This window comes from Urtica dioica, chromosome 8 (genome assembly GCF_054948205.1).
Source record: "Urtica dioica subsp. dioica isolate 48M chromosome 8, U.dioica_male_clone48M_v1_H2, whole genome shotgun sequence".
NCBI lineage: Eukaryota > Viridiplantae > Streptophyta > Magnoliopsida > Rosales > Urticaceae > Urtica > Urtica dioica.
The window spans coordinates 40,994,934-41,011,106 of NC_142763.1; the positions used below are offsets into that span (position 1 = coordinate 40,994,934).

At 42.9% G+C, this 16,173-nt stretch overlaps 2 protein-coding genes across 3 annotated transcripts; both read left to right on the forward strand.

Moving 5' to 3' along the window:
- The first annotated feature begins 225 nt into the window (after positions 1–225).
- On the forward strand, positions 226–3,383 carry LOC149389830 (putative F-box protein At1g33530). Its single transcript, XM_089622734.1, has 5 exons — positions 226–450; positions 530–1,163; positions 1,328–1,463; positions 2,951–3,209; positions 3,315–3,383. Exons 1-5 carry the CDS (start codon positions 226–228, stop codon positions 3,381–3,383), a joined length of 1,323 nt encoding a protein of 440 aa, XP_089478860.1.
- A 4,669-nt stretch (positions 3,384–8,052) lies between these two features.
- On the forward strand, positions 8,053–13,368 carry CSLD5 (cellulose synthase-like D5). Of its 2 annotated transcripts, XM_089624213.1 has the most exons (5): positions 8,053–9,554; positions 10,277–11,078; positions 11,149–11,805; positions 11,881–12,995; positions 13,128–13,368. In XM_089624213.1, exons 1-4 carry the CDS (start codon positions 8,680–8,682, stop codon positions 12,958–12,960), a joined length of 3,414 nt encoding a protein of 1,137 aa, XP_089480339.1. In that variant the 5' UTR covers positions 8,053–8,679; the 3' UTR covers positions 12,961–12,995; positions 13,128–13,368. The 2 variants fall into 2 exon arrangements, with proteins under 2 accessions (XP_089480339.1, XP_089480338.1); XM_089624212.1 differs by lacking the exon at positions 13,128–13,368 and having other exon boundaries at positions 11,881–13,093.
- Positions 13,369–16,173: the final 2,805 nt, after the last annotated feature.

Genomic DNA, 16,173 nt, shown 5'->3' on the forward strand with positions numbered 1-16,173 from the left:
TCTAAATGGTGTGCTTATTCTCCAAGTGGGCTTATTAGTCTTCTTGACCATTGGGCTTTCACAATTGTTGGGCTTTAGAAATTCTATTGGGCTAGTGTTGATCCTTAACAGAACACAAATTTCTATGTGCTATCTGCTACGGTTCGTGACTCTTACACTTCTACTTTTAATTCGCTAGTTGCTAGTGTGTCTGCGCTGACGCGTTTATGAACTGAACCGACAGAGATGAAGAGGCAGAGAGAGTCAACCCAGGCGCGCAATAGTGATGACCAAACCCAAGAAAACGTTGGTATTGGTGTTTCAATAACCGATCTTCCTTTCACCGTCCTCTTCGGCATCTTTCTGAGACTCTCGACAGTGGGCATTGTGATGTGCAAGTCCGTGTGCAAGGTCTGGCACGATCTGATCCGCAACCGGGAATTCGTGACGGCTCACTTCGCGCAAGCAAAGGTATGCACACTGATCCGCGACGTGCACCGAAACAAAATCTTGATTGGGTAACCGCTGTGACATCAACGACAATACGGAGTTTTGCATCGGAGCTACGGGCAAGAGACAGAACGTCGTCAAGTTGGAGTGGAACAACGATTACAGGATCGAGGTCTTGAATTCGTGCAATGGGTTGCTTTGCTTCTATAAACTGGGGCTCAGCGCTGGCTACGTTCACGACGTAAACAATCCGGTTGTGATCTGCAATCCGATCGCCGGTGAGTTTGTGCATCTTCCATATAGTAATTCTTGGAAGCAGCCTACCATTATGCCTGTAGGTTTCGGGTTCGGTTTTAATCTGGTGCACAATCAATACAAAATGATTAGGGTGTATAGTCAGGAAAAAAAATCTGTGGCTGAGATAAACACTCTCGGGTCAAATTCGTGGAGAAACGTCGATGAGGGGGTGATTGGGGATGGGTGCTTGAGATACCCAGTCTATCTTGATGGAGATCTTCACTGGCTTCGCTTTAACTATACTTACAATAGCAACGAGTACATTTACGATCGCATGATTTCTTTCGACTTGAATGAAGAGCGATTTCAGATTCACTCTGTTCCATCTCAAGCTTATCGCGGTTCAACCTTGATAACTCTAGAAGGCCGTCTTTACATTTTTTCGGTCATTACTCGTTTGCATATATGGGTGATGAATGATGATGGAAAGCTAAAAGGTTGGTCTAAGTTGTTTTCCATTGATTATTCTTTACTACAACCCTTAAAAGGCGGGTGGGGATATCAGCACGAGGACATCCAGTTAGTTCGTTGCATAAACAACGAAGAAGCGGTAGTGATGCTCCTTCGTTCTTTCTGTAATTTGTGTACTATGACGAATTAGAAGGCATGAGATTCAAAGAACTCAAATTTCGTGGCATTCGATCAAAGTTTGAAGTTGTTGCTTACTCTCCAAACTTCTCTACCCTTAAGGATATTGTGGGGCCGGATAATCTTGAAGTTCACAGCATCAATTCAGGGTACACTTTCTTTCCTTTTCTTTTGGATGCCATAATTTTCTCTGTACTTTGCAAATGTGACAAACGTATCTTTTATAATAGGGGATCCGGATAGGGGATTGCCTCTCTTTTGATTCCGAATATTTGTACTCCCTGTTTTTCAGTGATATTTGGTGAAATTCATCGTCTCTTTTGGTTGTAAATTCTGGTTGTATTCCTGTTTCGAGGGGTGTGTTGTGAATTCCCCCGTGTATTGGCCCTTTTTGTTTTTTGTTTGGAGTTTCGAGTCTGTCTTGGTCTTTTGGGTTCGCGTGCTCGATTAGCGTTGGATCCGAGGGCCAAACTTTTCTCAACTCTCCTTTTTGTGTAATTATGGCTTGTGACTTTTCATCAGTATAAGTAGTTATTGTTTATAAAAAAAATGTAAGAGAAAATGAAACAGAAAATCTTTTAATTGCATTTGAGGGCTATGTTGAAACATAAATGCTCGAGATAAACGACTAAGATACAAAAAGATAACTATTCATTGGTGTCGATTATCAGGCAAGTAAATCATCAGAATTATGAGGCTGTGTAAAGATGAAATATACACTGTCTTGCTTTATTATATATATCCTAAAGTCTCTTCTACTAATATTTTCTCGAACTGTTGATGTAGCTGTGGACGGCTGAAGTTCGTGGAAGAAACTCGTCCACTTTTGCTTGGGGCAAGAAGACAGTCGCAGAATTGTCCTCTTTAGGGACCTTGAGAAAAATTTGTAAATACATTGTTTCGGTGGTAGGTAATTTCCATTTTTTGACAATATTTTTTGTTTTTGTTTTACAATGATGTCAAAGTTCTCGAGTTGGTTTTTAGCTTTCGAGTCCTGGCTTTGGGTTTCGGGGTGGCGTGTATGATCAGCGCTCGCTCCGTCTCTTAGCTTTTCTCGTTGGTTTCGTTCTGTATCTTTTCCGCGAGGCCGATATTAATAGAATAGTCTCGATGTTTCTTTTAAAATGATGTCAAAGTTCTCGAGAAATAAAGGAAAAAAGTTTAGCACTGGGAGTTCCGAGGATATTCGCAATTATTTACTGTCCTCTAAATTTAAAATAAGAGAAACTACACGTAATAGGCCACTAATTTATACCTTTATAATTTATGAAAAGTCCATGAACATAGCTAAGTATAACAAAGTCCAAACACCAAACAAGTTACTGATTTCTGTATATTTACTTGTTTATACTTTTTTGTAAAAAACATGAATAGTACTACTGGTCTTGGGCTTAAGCAGCCAAACGAATATCCTTGGGTCTTGGGGACAGCAAACCCCCCAAGAACACGATGCACGAGCTAGCTGATAATTTGATAAAATAAATAACAACCTCGGCTTGCTCTAACATAAGAGCTTTACAATCTTGAATACATAAACCAAAAGACGAAAACATTACAACGTTGCTACGCATAGCTTGAACGACTACAAGGCGGTCCGTCTCTATCTCAACTCTTTTTTGACTTGACCCAACTTAAGGCCTCTCAGCGATACCATGTTGCTACCACTTCTGGTCTCCTCTGTGATCTCTGGCTACGGCAGCGAAAGAGTCTCTTCGAAGATAGCAGCGTCACTGTTAGGCTTTGATGCTACCACTTCTGGTCTTCTCTGTGATCTCTGGTCTTTCTTTCTGTTGGTGTTCCAGACTCTCTTGTTTCGGGCTTTCCAGATTTCCCAGCACAGCACAACTTGTCCCTCCTCGTGTTTAAACAACCAAGCGTTAAAAGAACCTCCACTTGTTCGTATTCTAGAGCCTCCTCCTTCTTCAAAACATTTTCTGGCGAAATTACACTCCACCACTGAATGAAGCGCTGTCTGACAGTACTCTCGTGGGCACTATCAGGTTATACTTTTGTTCTCTCGTAATCTGTTGAAGAATACAGTAAGTGATTCTGTCACTACTTCCCGCTGATCTTGTGAAAAGCTCTCTGAAATACTCCATCATCGCATCCTCGAGCCCATTACTCCAGCCCACCCACTATTCTGCAGCCTCGTTATCTGATAATTATTCCTTCTCGAGCTCGTGTACGCATGGAAACATCTGCTATTCTGATCCCCTGACAGTAGCCAAAACTGTTTCGATCGCTGCTTCTAATAAACTTAACGTCGATTCAAAGTAGCAAACAATTGATTCTTTGGTTTCCTGAAACGGTGCTACAGATTTTCTATCCTGCCAGTCCCAAAGTCTTCAAATGATGCTTTCTTAGTGTTGAATCCTTTCCTCGAAATTTCCAGTAAATTCTTGCCCCCACCGTTGCAGCAATTTTTTTCTCGAATAGTCCTCCTTGAGAGCATTCCAATTATCAACGAATAATTCGTCGACACATATGTCCATTCGTTTTCAAAACTAAACCTTGGTTTTGATAATCCACCAAAGGCTTTGTTAAGCTCAAGCAAAATCGGAGAGTGACAAGTGCACGATCTAGCCTCTGCTCCAGCCACCATGGCGTTGTCCTTGATTTCTCCCTAGTTAATTGACGACCATGAATCTCCATATCGATAAGTCGGCAGTCTTCAAGTGCTCGGTGGAAATCTCGGAATCTGTAGACGAAATCCCACGAGATCTTCCTTTACGGTTTGGCTCTCCATAAAAGCGGGTTACTTGCCACTCTTTCATGCTGTGTTAGTTGGAGAAACTTCTAACTAATATTTATTCTTCAATTTTCCAGAATAGTGCTATTCCTCCACTTTTCCCCTTGGTCTCCATATAAATGCTGTCGTAACCCATCTCTCTGCTAATACGTCCCACACAGTCTCACACAAGAAAATAAATTTGAGATACTATCTCTTTTAGGAATTGAACAACCTGTGAGTTCCCAAGCCCACAACGATTCCATATCAAAATGCTTATAATGATTGGCTGGCTTGCTTTGTTGCAAATCCCGCCCCAGATTCGTTTTTGAATCCCTCTGCTAATAAGATTTATTTTTTAAAAAAATTAGGTAATTAGTCAACTAAAACGCTTGAGATTGCTATATAGCAAATGTTTCGTAAATGTTAGGTAAATCGCCACAAACATGACGTGTTATTTCTGATTTGGCCTTTCATTGAAATAAAATGGTGGGATATTTACGTCTTTTTACGCTTGTAAATACATGGACATGACTATTTACCTAAAATTTACGAAACGTTGACTATATAACAATGTGAAACTGTAAATATGGCTATATACCTAATGGACCCTTTATTTTTTGGGAAAATAACACATTTATACCCTGTGTTTTAGTGAAATGTCGAGTTTAACCCTCGGTTTTCAAAAATGTCGAGTTCATACCCTCTGTTTAACTAAAATGACGAAATTATACTATCTGTTTAACTAAAATGACGAAATTATACCCTGAAATAGACAACAGTGTCACAAATATTCTTTTTATTGACTTTTCATTGACGTTGACTATAATATTTATAATATAAACACCAATTATCTGTATTCATTCGCGCCATATATGTAATTTATTTAAAAACTAAAAAATAAACAACAGTCTCTTAATCGTGAAGAACACAGAAAGAGGCAAAGTGGTAAAAATCGATAGTTGATAGTCATCAAAATCGCATATTCGAACAGAGAATCCAAGATTTAGAGTTACAATTCGAACACGGAATGAAGTCATTTCTTAGGCGGTATGAGTTTGATTATTTAATTTCAATTTAAGGCTATTTTTATTTCAAAATTGAGAATTTGGAAATTAGGGTACTGATTTAGATTTGATTCAGTTTTTCTTATATAAGAGTTAATATCAATGAAATGGAGATTTGTGACGCTGTTATTCATTTCAGGGTATAATTTCGTCATTTTAGTTAAACAGAGGGTATGAACTCGACATTTTTGAAAACTGAAGGTTAAACTCGACATTTCACTAAAACACAGGGTATAAATGTGTTATTTTCCCTTATTTTTTTTCCTTCCCACACAGTGTCACACAAGAAAATAAATTTGAGATACCATCTCCTCTAGGAATTGAACAGCCCATGGGTTCCCAAGCCCACAACAATTCCAGCTCAAAATGCTTATGATGATTAGCAGGCTTGCTCTGCTGCAAACTCCATCCCAGTTTCGTTTTTCGAACCCTCCTGCTAATACGATTTGTTTTTTCCTTCCCACACAGTGTCACACAAGAAAATAAATTTGAGATACCATCTCCTTTAGGAATTGAATGGCCCATGGGTTCCCAAGCCCAAGGCAATTCCAACTCTGATGCCAAGCCCGCCCCATATTCGTTTTTCAAACCCCCCCCCCCCCCCCCCCCCCCCAGATTTATTTTTTTTCTTCCCACACAGTGTCACACAAGAAAATAAATTTGAGATACCATCTCCTCTAGGAATTGAACAGCCCGTGGGTTCCCAAGCCCACGGCAATTCCAGCTCAAAATGATTATAATGATTGACGGGCTTGCTTTGCTGCAAAGCCCGCCCCAGATTCGTTTTTCGAACCCACATGCTAATATGATTTATTTTTTCCTTCCCACACAGTCTCACACAAGAAAATAAATTTGAGATACCATATCCTTTAAGAATTGCCCATGGGTTCCCAAGCCTAAGGCAATTCCAGCTCAAAATGCGTATAATGATTGCTGGGCTTGCCCTGCTGCAAAGCCCACCCCATATTCTTTTTTCAAACCCCCCAGATTTATTTTTTCCTTCCCACACAGTCTCACACAAGAAAATAAATTTGAGATACCATGTCCTTTAGGAATTGAACGTCCCATGGGTACCCAAGCCCACGACAATTCCAGCTCAAATGCTTATAATGATTGGCGGGCTTGCTCTGCTGCAAAGCCCGCCCCAGATTCGTTTTTCGAATTAATGACAATCTTGTCAATAAATCTACAGAATTAGTGACAAACTTGTAACTAAAATTCAGTATTTTTTAGTTTTTTGCAAATACACAAATTTCAAAATTTTTAGCAATCTTTCTCATAAATCCACTCATGCTTATTTTTATTTATGTGTTGTGATGGGGGATGTATTTTCTTTCATCAAATTACTTATTCTATTTACATTACAAACTTGTAACTAAATCAAGTGGATTTAATATCTTGTTGTCACTAAATCACTGGAATTAGTGACATGTTTGTCACCATAATTAGTGACAAACTTGTAACTAATTCTCTGGAATTAGTGTCAAACTTGTAACTAATTCTCTTGAGTGAAAACACTGTAATGAGTGAAAACATTTAATCTTAGCCTCAAAAAAAATTTGACTACCTAGTTTTGGCAACTTTGCTGAATATTTGAAACTTTGAATTTTTGCTAATCAATTAATATCATGCGACTATTTTGTATCATTTTTCAAAATTCAGATGAATCCATCAACTCATATTTTACTGCGATGTTGTATGTATTGTGTCTCATGGTGTTAGATGTGTTTGTTTTCATTATAGTATTAAATTATATATATAATTAATTTGACATATTTGTATTTTTTTTTTAAAAGATTGCATAGATAAATGATATTTGTGTTTCAGCTTCGACCACAAGAAGATCAAGTACTATTATTTGGTAGGAAAACAGATTCCTACTCAAAATTAATGGAAATATATGATTTCAATATACATTTCACTTTTGCATACGTCGGTTGGGAATACATAGAGCATGGTACAATATATTCTATGTTGCTCTTCGCGATAGTACGCTCCGTTCTGAAACCGCTAGAAGGTATAAAAGTATTTAGAAGTTGGTTTCTATATTTGACGAATTTAGACTCATAAGTCGCTCAAAGTTCCCAAGCGCGACATATTTGGTTCTAGCCGCAATGGTAATTCACGACAATTTAAAACTGTCGTATAAATATAATTATATACGATTTTTTTTTGTAAATAATAGATCTCCTTCGCCGCAGTGGGACTGATCTCCACCTTGGCTAAGTTACAAATAGTTATACGACAGTTCAAAAACTATCGTCCAACCTCCTGGGTTATGACTTGGACGACATTATTAAAAACTGTCGTACAAGCGTCCAGCGCCGCGGCCTATTTAAGGATCGTCGTGTCGAAAGAGGCTTGGACGATAGTTTTTTAGGAAATGTCGTTCAAAGTGTGTCGTCCAAGCCCCAGTTTTTCGTAGTATCTTTTCTTCTTCATATTTCTTCTTCTCCGCTCGAGCTTGCGAATTTCATAGCCCAAAACCGATTCCGTGTCCGCTCCGCTGACTCTCTCTCTCTCCAACCACCGCCTCTCACGTTCGCAACCATCGCCAAAAAATCCAACTTATTCTCCTTGAGCTCCGGGATACAAGCTCGTCCACTAGTATTGTTCATTTACATCGTCTTCATCATCAACATAACTTTCATCGTAATTCTGTTTCGAACCCAAGACAACTACCGAATACCGATTGCTCTCAAACGTCGAGAACCACCAAGACAAAATACGTCTCAACACGAGTAAGACACTCACAATAATATTTACAATGTCTTTTATCACTAGTGTGAGAAGAAGAATACCTTAAAAAAATACGAGTCTAGAAAATATAATGTATAAATTCACATTTCTTGAAGGTTATGAAAAATGAAAGTTTAAAAGTATCGAATGTCCCAACAAAAATTTTTAATAAAAGAAACAAATCGAGCTAATTATTTTTAAGTATATTTTTTGAAGGAATATAATAAGTGTGTTTAAGTATTGTGTAATGTTGAACAGTGACTAATTTTAATAAAGAATTAGAACAGAAGATAATATATTTATTTGACATTGACTATATAGTTTTCCTTTTATATTGTTTTTGAAGCATAATGTGATTACTACCATAAGTAATCTATCATCACCGGGAATTTTGATGATGCGTCAATTATGTATGTATATCATCATAAGCACATATTGTATTTGTATTTTGTGGGTGAATAATATATTCCAGTCAAGTTTGACTTAAATATCCTAATATGAATGTGGTCCATCATCAAGCTAAAATCATACCGTTTCTGACCATAAAATCAAACTGGACAGTGGGCCCACATTTCCCGACCGTTGTAATTAAATCTCTTTTGTCCAGTCCAAACCAAACCCCGAAAAAAGACCCCTCTCAAACGAATTCAAATTTCTCGACCGTTGGTTAAAAGTAACCTCACTTAAGACTTCACGCTTTCTCTCATTTCTTCTTCATGGACTCTTCATCTCCTTCTTCTTCTCGCTCTTGTCTGAAATAGCAACTATTTCCCGTTTTCATTTCCATTTCCATTTCTCTCTCAGAAATACCTTTCTCTGTAAATCGCTACAATGGTGAAGAAAGCTTCATCACCTTCTTCTTCTTCTTCGTCTCCGGTGAAGATCACGGTCTCCTCCGGAGGAAAACTCGGAAGCCGAAGCATCGGCTTAACGAGCCCGATTTCCCGTCCCTCGATCTCTGGCAACAACCCGAACTCCCCGCTTGGAGTCCGAGCCAACCGGCGAGCCTCCACCGGAGAAGTGACCAGCTCCGAGTTCGTCTCCTACACCGTACACATCCCTCCGACGCCGGACCACCAGCCGATGAAATCCAGCATCGAGACCACCGAGGAACTCGCCGGAGCTGAGCCGGAGAAGAGAAGCTTCATCTCGGGGACGATCTTCACCGGAGGGTTCAACTCCGTGACGAGGGGACACGTCATCGAGAAATCGATTGAGCGGGTGAGCGTAAACGCGAAGAAGTCCGGTCTGGTCTGTTGGATGAAAGGCTGCGACGAGAAGGCGACCAAAAACCCGGTGTGCGAGTGCGGGTTCAAGATCTGCTCCGATTGTTACTCCGACTGCTTCTTCGGTTCTGAGGGAAAGTGCCCCGGGTGTAAAGAGCCGTACAAGAATGCCGATTCCGAATCCGATTCCGGTTCGGACGAGAGGCTGGATTCGGAGGCGGAGGACGAGGCGTTACCGCTGCCGAGGCTGGACCGGAGGCTGTCGGTGGTGAAGTCAATGAAGAATCAGCCGGAGTTTGACCACACGCGGTGGCTGTTTGAGACCCGAGGGACTTACGGGTATGGAAACGCCTTGTGGCCCAAAGAAGGCTATGGCTCTGAGTCCAACGGGTTTGAGCCTCCGCCGGAGTTCGGGGAGAAGAATCGGAGGCCTCTGACTAGGAAGGTTGGCGTTTCCACAGCCATCATTAGCCCCTACAGGTAACTCAGAAGTAGCCCCAATTAGTTCATATATGATATATAGTAGAACTGCAAGTCAATTTACACACTTCAATATTCCAGTCTTTGCTTTTAGCACCGAATATGTAGGCAGCTTTGGTGTCATTGCTTACGATTTCAGATTTATTTATTTATTTTTAATGTGTGATATGTTAAAATATTTACTTCTTTCCTTATAAAACTAGTTCATCATATTAATTATATATACCAGAATTAGAACTTCGTGAACACACTTTATTTCAGCTCTATATTAAAGGTTTTCAAAAATTTAGTGCTATGCTATGTCAAAACTATAACAGATTAAAGTCCTTGGTTTTAGCACTGAGCATTCGTTTTCGCATGGCTTACTGTTTCAGAAATTTATTTTTCTTTCTTTTTTGAATGTCTGAGATCATTATTAGTCCTTCCTTATTTAGGACATTTCAAATACTTGTAGCTTGACCGTTTTGTGGTACTAAAGATTCAAACTTTTCTTAAATATATGTGAAACTTAGCAATGATACTTTTAAGGGCACTTCCAAACCAATCAGCAGATTCAAAAATTTTAACAAAATTTAGAAATGAATTAACGACTTCATTTTCCTTAATAATACCAGTCCTTTACTTTGTCCAAGCGTCAATTTTATTTAGAATATGTGAAAACTTGGGCTATTTGAAGTACACTAAATGATTTCTATGTAAAAAAAAAAAAAAAAATCTGTCAGACTGCTGGTGGCGATAAGGCTGGTGGCCCTGGGGCTGTTTCTGACGTGGCGGGTGCGGCACCCGAACCGGGAGGCGATGTGGCTGTGGGGGGTGTCGACGACTTGCGAGATCTGGTTCGCCCTCTCGTGGCTCCTGGACCAGCTCCCCAAGCTGCGCCCCGTGAACCGCTCCGCGGACCTCTCCGTTCTGGCGGAGCGGTTCGAGTCCCCGACCCTTCGCAACCCCAAAGGGCGGTCCGACCTCCCCGGCGTCGACGTCTTCGTCTCCACCGCCGACCCCGAGAAGGAGCCCCCCCTCGTGACCGCCAACACCGTCCTCTCCATCCTCGCCGCCGACTACCCCGTCGAGAAGCTCGCCTGCTACGTCTCCGACGACGGAGGCTCCCTGTTGACTTTCGAGGCCTTGGCCGAGGCCGCCGGGTTCGCCGCCACCTGGGTCCCCTTCTGCCGCAAGCACCGCATCGAGCCCAGGAACCCCGAGGCCTACTTCTCCCTCCCCAAGAGGGATTTCTTGCGCAACAAGGTTCGCGTCGACTTCGTGCGCGAGAGGAGGCGTGTCAAGAGGGACTACGATGAGTTCAAAGTCAGGATCAACTCCCTCCCCGAGTCCATTCGCAGGCGCTCCGACGCCTATAACGCCCACGAAGATCTCCGCTCTAAGAACAAGGAGATGCAAATGGTGGACACCCCTCCTCTCAAGGTCCCTAAAGCCACGTGGATGTCTGATGGCTCTCACTGGCCGGGGACTTGGGCCTCCGCTGAGCCTGACCACGCTAGAGGTGACCATGCCGGCATTATTCAGGTATACACTAGTGTGAATAACAGCTTCTCTCTCCCTAAAGTAAAACACCGCTAATAATGTGTGAGTGAAGGTAATGTTGGCGCCGCCAAACTCAGAGGCCGTGTACGGGTCCCCGGCAGACGGGTCAAACCTGATGGACTCAACGGAGACGGACATGCGTCTGCCGATGCTGGTGTACGTGTCGCGCGAGAAGCGACCCGGGTTCGACCACAACAAGAAAGCGGGTGCCATGAACGCCCTCGTCCGCACCAGCGCGGTCATGTCCAACGGGCCGTTCGTCCTCAACCTCGACTGCGACCACTACGTCCACTACTCCGGCGCCGTCCGCGAGGGAATGTGCTTCATGCTCGACCCCCGCTCCGGATCCGACCGCGTCGCCTTCGTCCAGTTCCCGCAGCGCTTCGAGGGGGTCGACCCCAACGACCGCTACGCCAACCACAACAACGTGTTCTTCGATGTCTCGATGAGGGCGCTCGACGGGATTCAGGGGCCCGTCTACGTCGGGACCGGCTGTCTCTTCAGGCGCACCGCGCTGTACGGCTTCGACCCGCCTAGGGCCACTGAGAGGCAGGGGTGGTTGGGACGGAATAAGAAGAAGGTTTTCTTGCGGCGCAAGAAATCTAGGAAGGAAGACGAGGAGGACGAGGATGTCGAGGCGGTTATGGTGCCTAAGCGGTTCGGAAATTCCTCGGCTCTAGCGGAGTCCATCCAAGTGGCCGAGTTTCAGGTAATATTTCATTTGTTTAATTAATCTCCGTCTGTCCTTCCTTAATGAAACTAATATGGCATTCTCGTGTATCAGGGCAGGGCAGTGGGGGAGGGTCCGACGTGCCGTGCGGCGGGGTCTTTGGTGGCGCCGAGGGAGCCGCTGGACGCGGCAGCGGTGTCGGAGGCGGTGTCGGTGATCTCGTGCTTCTACGAGGAGAAGACGGAGTGGGGGCGGCGGGTGGGGTGGATCTACGGGTCGGTGACGGAGGACGTGGTGACGGGGTACCGCATGCACAACCGCGGGTGGCGGTCCGTGTACTGCGTGACGAAGCGCGACGCCTTCCGCGGGTCGGCACCCATCAACCTGACGGACCGGCTCCACCAGGTGCTGCGGTGGGCCACGGGGTCGGTGGAGATATTCTTGTCCCGCAACAACGCCCTCTTCGCCTCCCCGAGGATGAAGCTCCTCCAGCGCATCGCCTACTTCAACGTCGGCGTCTACCCGTTCACCTCCTTCTTCCTCCTCGCCTACTGCTTCCTCCCGGCCGTCTCCCTCTTCACCGGCCACTTCATCGTCCAGGGCCTCGACGCCGTCTTCCTCTCCCTCCTCCTCCTCATCACCCTCACCCTCTGCCTCCTCGCCATCCTCGAGGTCAGATGGTCCGGGATCACCCTCCACGACTGGTGGCGCAACGAGCAGTTTTGGGTCATCGGAGGCACCAGCGCTCACCCCTCCGCCGTGCTCCAGGGCCTGCTCAAGGTCGTCGCCGGGGTCGACGTCAGCTTCACGCTCACCGCCAAGTCCTCGGGCTCCGCCGAGGGCGAGCCCGAGAACGAGTTCGCTGAGCTCTACGAGGTGCGCTGGAGCTTCCTCATGGTGCCTCCGGTGGTCATTATGATGGTCAACGCCGTGGCCATCGCCGTCGGCACCGCCAGGACCATGTACAGCCCGTTTCCCGAGTGGAGCAAGCTCGTGGGAGGGGTGTTTTTCAGCTTCTGGGTTCTGTCCCATCTCTATCCTTTCGCCAAGGGATTGATGGGTCGCAGAGGGAAAGTTCCCACCATCGTCTTTGTGTGGTCGGGTTTGATCTCCATCGTCATTTCTCTGCTTTGGGTCATGATTAGTCCTCCTTCTGGGAGTCAACAACAGCCCATGAGCTTTCACTTCCCTTAGCGGAATGTCAACTCTTTTGCAATTAAGGAAATTAGGTGTGTGTAAATTTCACATTTTCATCCCATCATCATAGATATAACTTTTGTTGGTGACTATGGCATATTAAATCAATCTTTTATTATGGGTTCACCGACATTTAGTACTCTTTCTGTTATTGTGATGACCAGAAATCGAGCCTGAAACCACCTCAGGCGCTGCTCATATGGTTACAAGTCTTCAAAAGGAGCTAAGCCACCCAGTACTTGACATCGGTGGAGTAGTATCCTCCTTAGTTAGAAACCCAGCACAATTAACCTACAAAATCTTTATATATAATTATTAGATATACCCATATATGCATTTATTATGATGGCTGAATGCATATTTATAAAAAGCTTGTTTTAGCTCTATACCCTATTATGATTTTTCATTTTCTTTTTCTTTACTTTTTTTTTTATTTATTTTTCAACCCACATCCATTAAATATATATATATATATATATTAATATATACGATACCCATCCATTAAACTATATACGGATATACCCATCATTAAACTTCTTTTTCAAAAAAGAAAACGATAAAAATTACAGATAAAACCCATTCATTTTCCTCTTTTTCTTCCCCAAATTAAAAGCCGTCCTCTCATAAGCTTTTTCCGGCCCATGCCTTCTTAGGTTAATGTATTGAGTTATGAGAATCTTGGAATCAATAGGCAGGACAAAGAAGAAGATGAAGAAAGAATCGGAGAGAATAATCTCTACTCTCTGATGTGATTTTTACTTATTCAAATAAATGACCTGTGAAGATTTTGCTTTTACTTACTTTTTGTTTGAACTATATAGAACGGTTAAGATTTGTGAAATTTTATTAAGTGAACCTGATAGTTAACAAAATATTAAGATTATATATCTTACTTAAAAATATCTAAAAATTGACTTTTATCTCTATTTCTGACAAAAATATAATTATGACCATATAGCGTTGTATGATATCGTATAGAATCGTACGGTATTGTATGACATCGTACGTATCGTATGCAACGTATGACATCGTACGGTATCGTATGACATCATACGTCATTGTATGTCACGATGATCAGAAGGGTATTTTTGTCCGAAATAAGGACAAAAGTCCATTTTTATATATTTTTGAAATAAGAAGTCTAATCTTGATATTTTATTAATTTTTATGTCCAATTAATGAAATTTCTCTAAGATTGTGCTTGAAACTCTCTGTGAAGTGAATTATGTTTGTTTTGCCAAAAATGCCAAGTGAGAGAGATTGTTAGATCCTCTGTGGCATATGTTCTAGTTTGGCAAAACATTCTGTTACAGTTGTTCAAGGTCAAAGCGTCAAGATGTTGTTCAATCAACAATAAGTGATCGAGGTACTTATGTCTTTTCTTCCCGCATAAATAGAAACCAAACAGTTAAACAAACGGTTTGGTTCCGACTTTCATGGAATATAAGATCAAATTTGCAGCATCCGACTTATTAGATTTCGCGAGAAATTAGGAAGTCAATTGTATAAATCCACCTTGGGTTTGTTTGAGCGACGCCGCTTTTTTGTTTGGTAAAATTCACGCAGCCATAACTTTGAATTCGTCCTTCTATTATGGAGATCATCATCGACAACAAGCTCAAAGAAACTTGCAATTTGGGTACCGTCGTACTGAATGTGTAAGAGCGTGTGTTTTGGCATTGTCGTGCTTGTCAATCTTTGAGAGGGGATTTGATGAAAGTGAGAAGGTGTCTCAAATATGAGGGGAGCTCAGATTGCAAGAATCCAGAGAATGAGTCAAAGACGAAAGTGTTTGCGAAGGGGAGTCTTGTCAAACTTAATATTCATGTACCTTTAACTATTCGTGTTAGTGGGTTGCTTTTCATCATGAATGTATCAGTCCATCTGATTAGGTGGTTTATCACCGAACAAGATTACCAAGCTTGTGTGTCCTTATTGCTTTCAGTTTATTGTTTGATTCATTGTTAATTTAGATTAATTCGGTTAAAATCAGTCAGTTGTTCAATAAGTAATTGTAGGTGTAGGAATCGACATCACCACATAAATTCTTCAGTTGGGCCCAAGCCCACGAATTTGAGCTCGGCAAGTAAAATCAATCTAATTTGAAAGCCCAGCCCGTCCACTTCGTCACTGGCCCAGGCCCACTTTGTCGAAGCATCCGCTGGAGGGGTAGCTTCTGCGTGCTCGGGCTCGGCAACCTTGTTCTTGCCCTTCTCATCCCGCTCTTTCTAAGATCGCTCCCTCTCATCGCCCTTCTCCACCTCCCTTATTCTCTTCTCTTCGGCCTTTTTCTTCTTCTCCTCATTCTTCTTTTCTTTCTCTTCTCTCTTTTTTCTCTGACTTCATCCTATTTTTCTCACGACTTGTCCTCTGGCACGACAGTCAGCTCGGTCTCTTTGAACAGAGACTTCTTCCCTCTGGAATTTTTGGCCGACGGGTCGATCTCAGCTTCCGTGCCCGACTTTGTCGGGGTCGACTTCCTCTTCACCGTGATCTTGGGCAGAGTGACTTCTGCTGAAGTCTTAGAAACAGGGACCTCGTCCATCACAATCACCTCGGAACTATCATCGTGTCGATCGTCTCCCATCGCAATGGACGGACTCGAAGCCCGTGGAGCCTCCTCAGTCCCCACCACGATCGGGATCAATGAGTTGGGAGTCGAGCCCTCGCTCATCTTGGAAGTCGAGCTCTTTTGAGGAGGCTTGGCTTGCATGAGTCTCTTCTTCTTAGCAATGTAATCGATGTCATCATCTATTGAATTGTTTGCACTATCTTCACCTGACACATAAGTAGTTCACTTCATGATTAGCATAGTGACCATTATAACGAGATTAAACAAAGACAAACAAATATGCGATACTTACCGAGTTGGGATGTTGGGATCAAGATCGACCTCGGCCAATATCCTACGGTGAAGAATCGAGATGATGTGAAATATCTCCATCCACACTTACTAGCTCGTAGCGCGGCAAGCTTATCCTCGAATTCTTTGTTCGGCTTCGGTGCTCCAAGCTTAGCTGCAAGGACAATAGACGAGATAAGTAAATAAAAAAATCTAAAGTTTTGCTAAGTGAAATCAGCTCGCTAAATTACCGAGTGTTGACACCCACTCCGTCCGAAGACGATGATCAAATGAACCAACCGAGTGTTCATTAACCTCGAGTAGAAAATAGATATTCATGAAGGGTAAACATAGATAATATTCAGTGG

Coding starts and splice junctions, on each gene's coding strand:
- LOC149389830 (XM_089622734.1), top strand. CDS start 226: ATGAAGAGGCAGAGAGAGTCAACCCAGGCGCGCAATAGTGATGACCAA. Junction 1,164..1,327: donor TGATGATGGAAAGCTAAAAG/GTTGGTCTAAGT, acceptor ATGACGAATTAG/AAGGCATGAGATTCAAAGAA. Junction 3,210..3,314: donor CGTTAAAAGAACCTCCACTT/GTTCGTATTCTA, acceptor GGGCACTATCAG/GTTATACTTTTGTTCTCTCG.
- CSLD5 (XM_089624213.1), top strand. CDS start 8,680: ATGGTGAAGAAAGCTTCATCACCTTCTTCTTCTTCTTCGTCTCCGGTG. Junction 9,555..10,276: donor GCCATCATTAGCCCCTACAG/GTAACTCAGAAG, acceptor AAAATCTGTCAG/ACTGCTGGTGGCGATAAGGC. Junction 11,079..11,148: donor ACCATGCCGGCATTATTCAG/GTATACACTAGT, acceptor GTGTGAGTGAAG/GTAATGTTGGCGCCGCCAAA.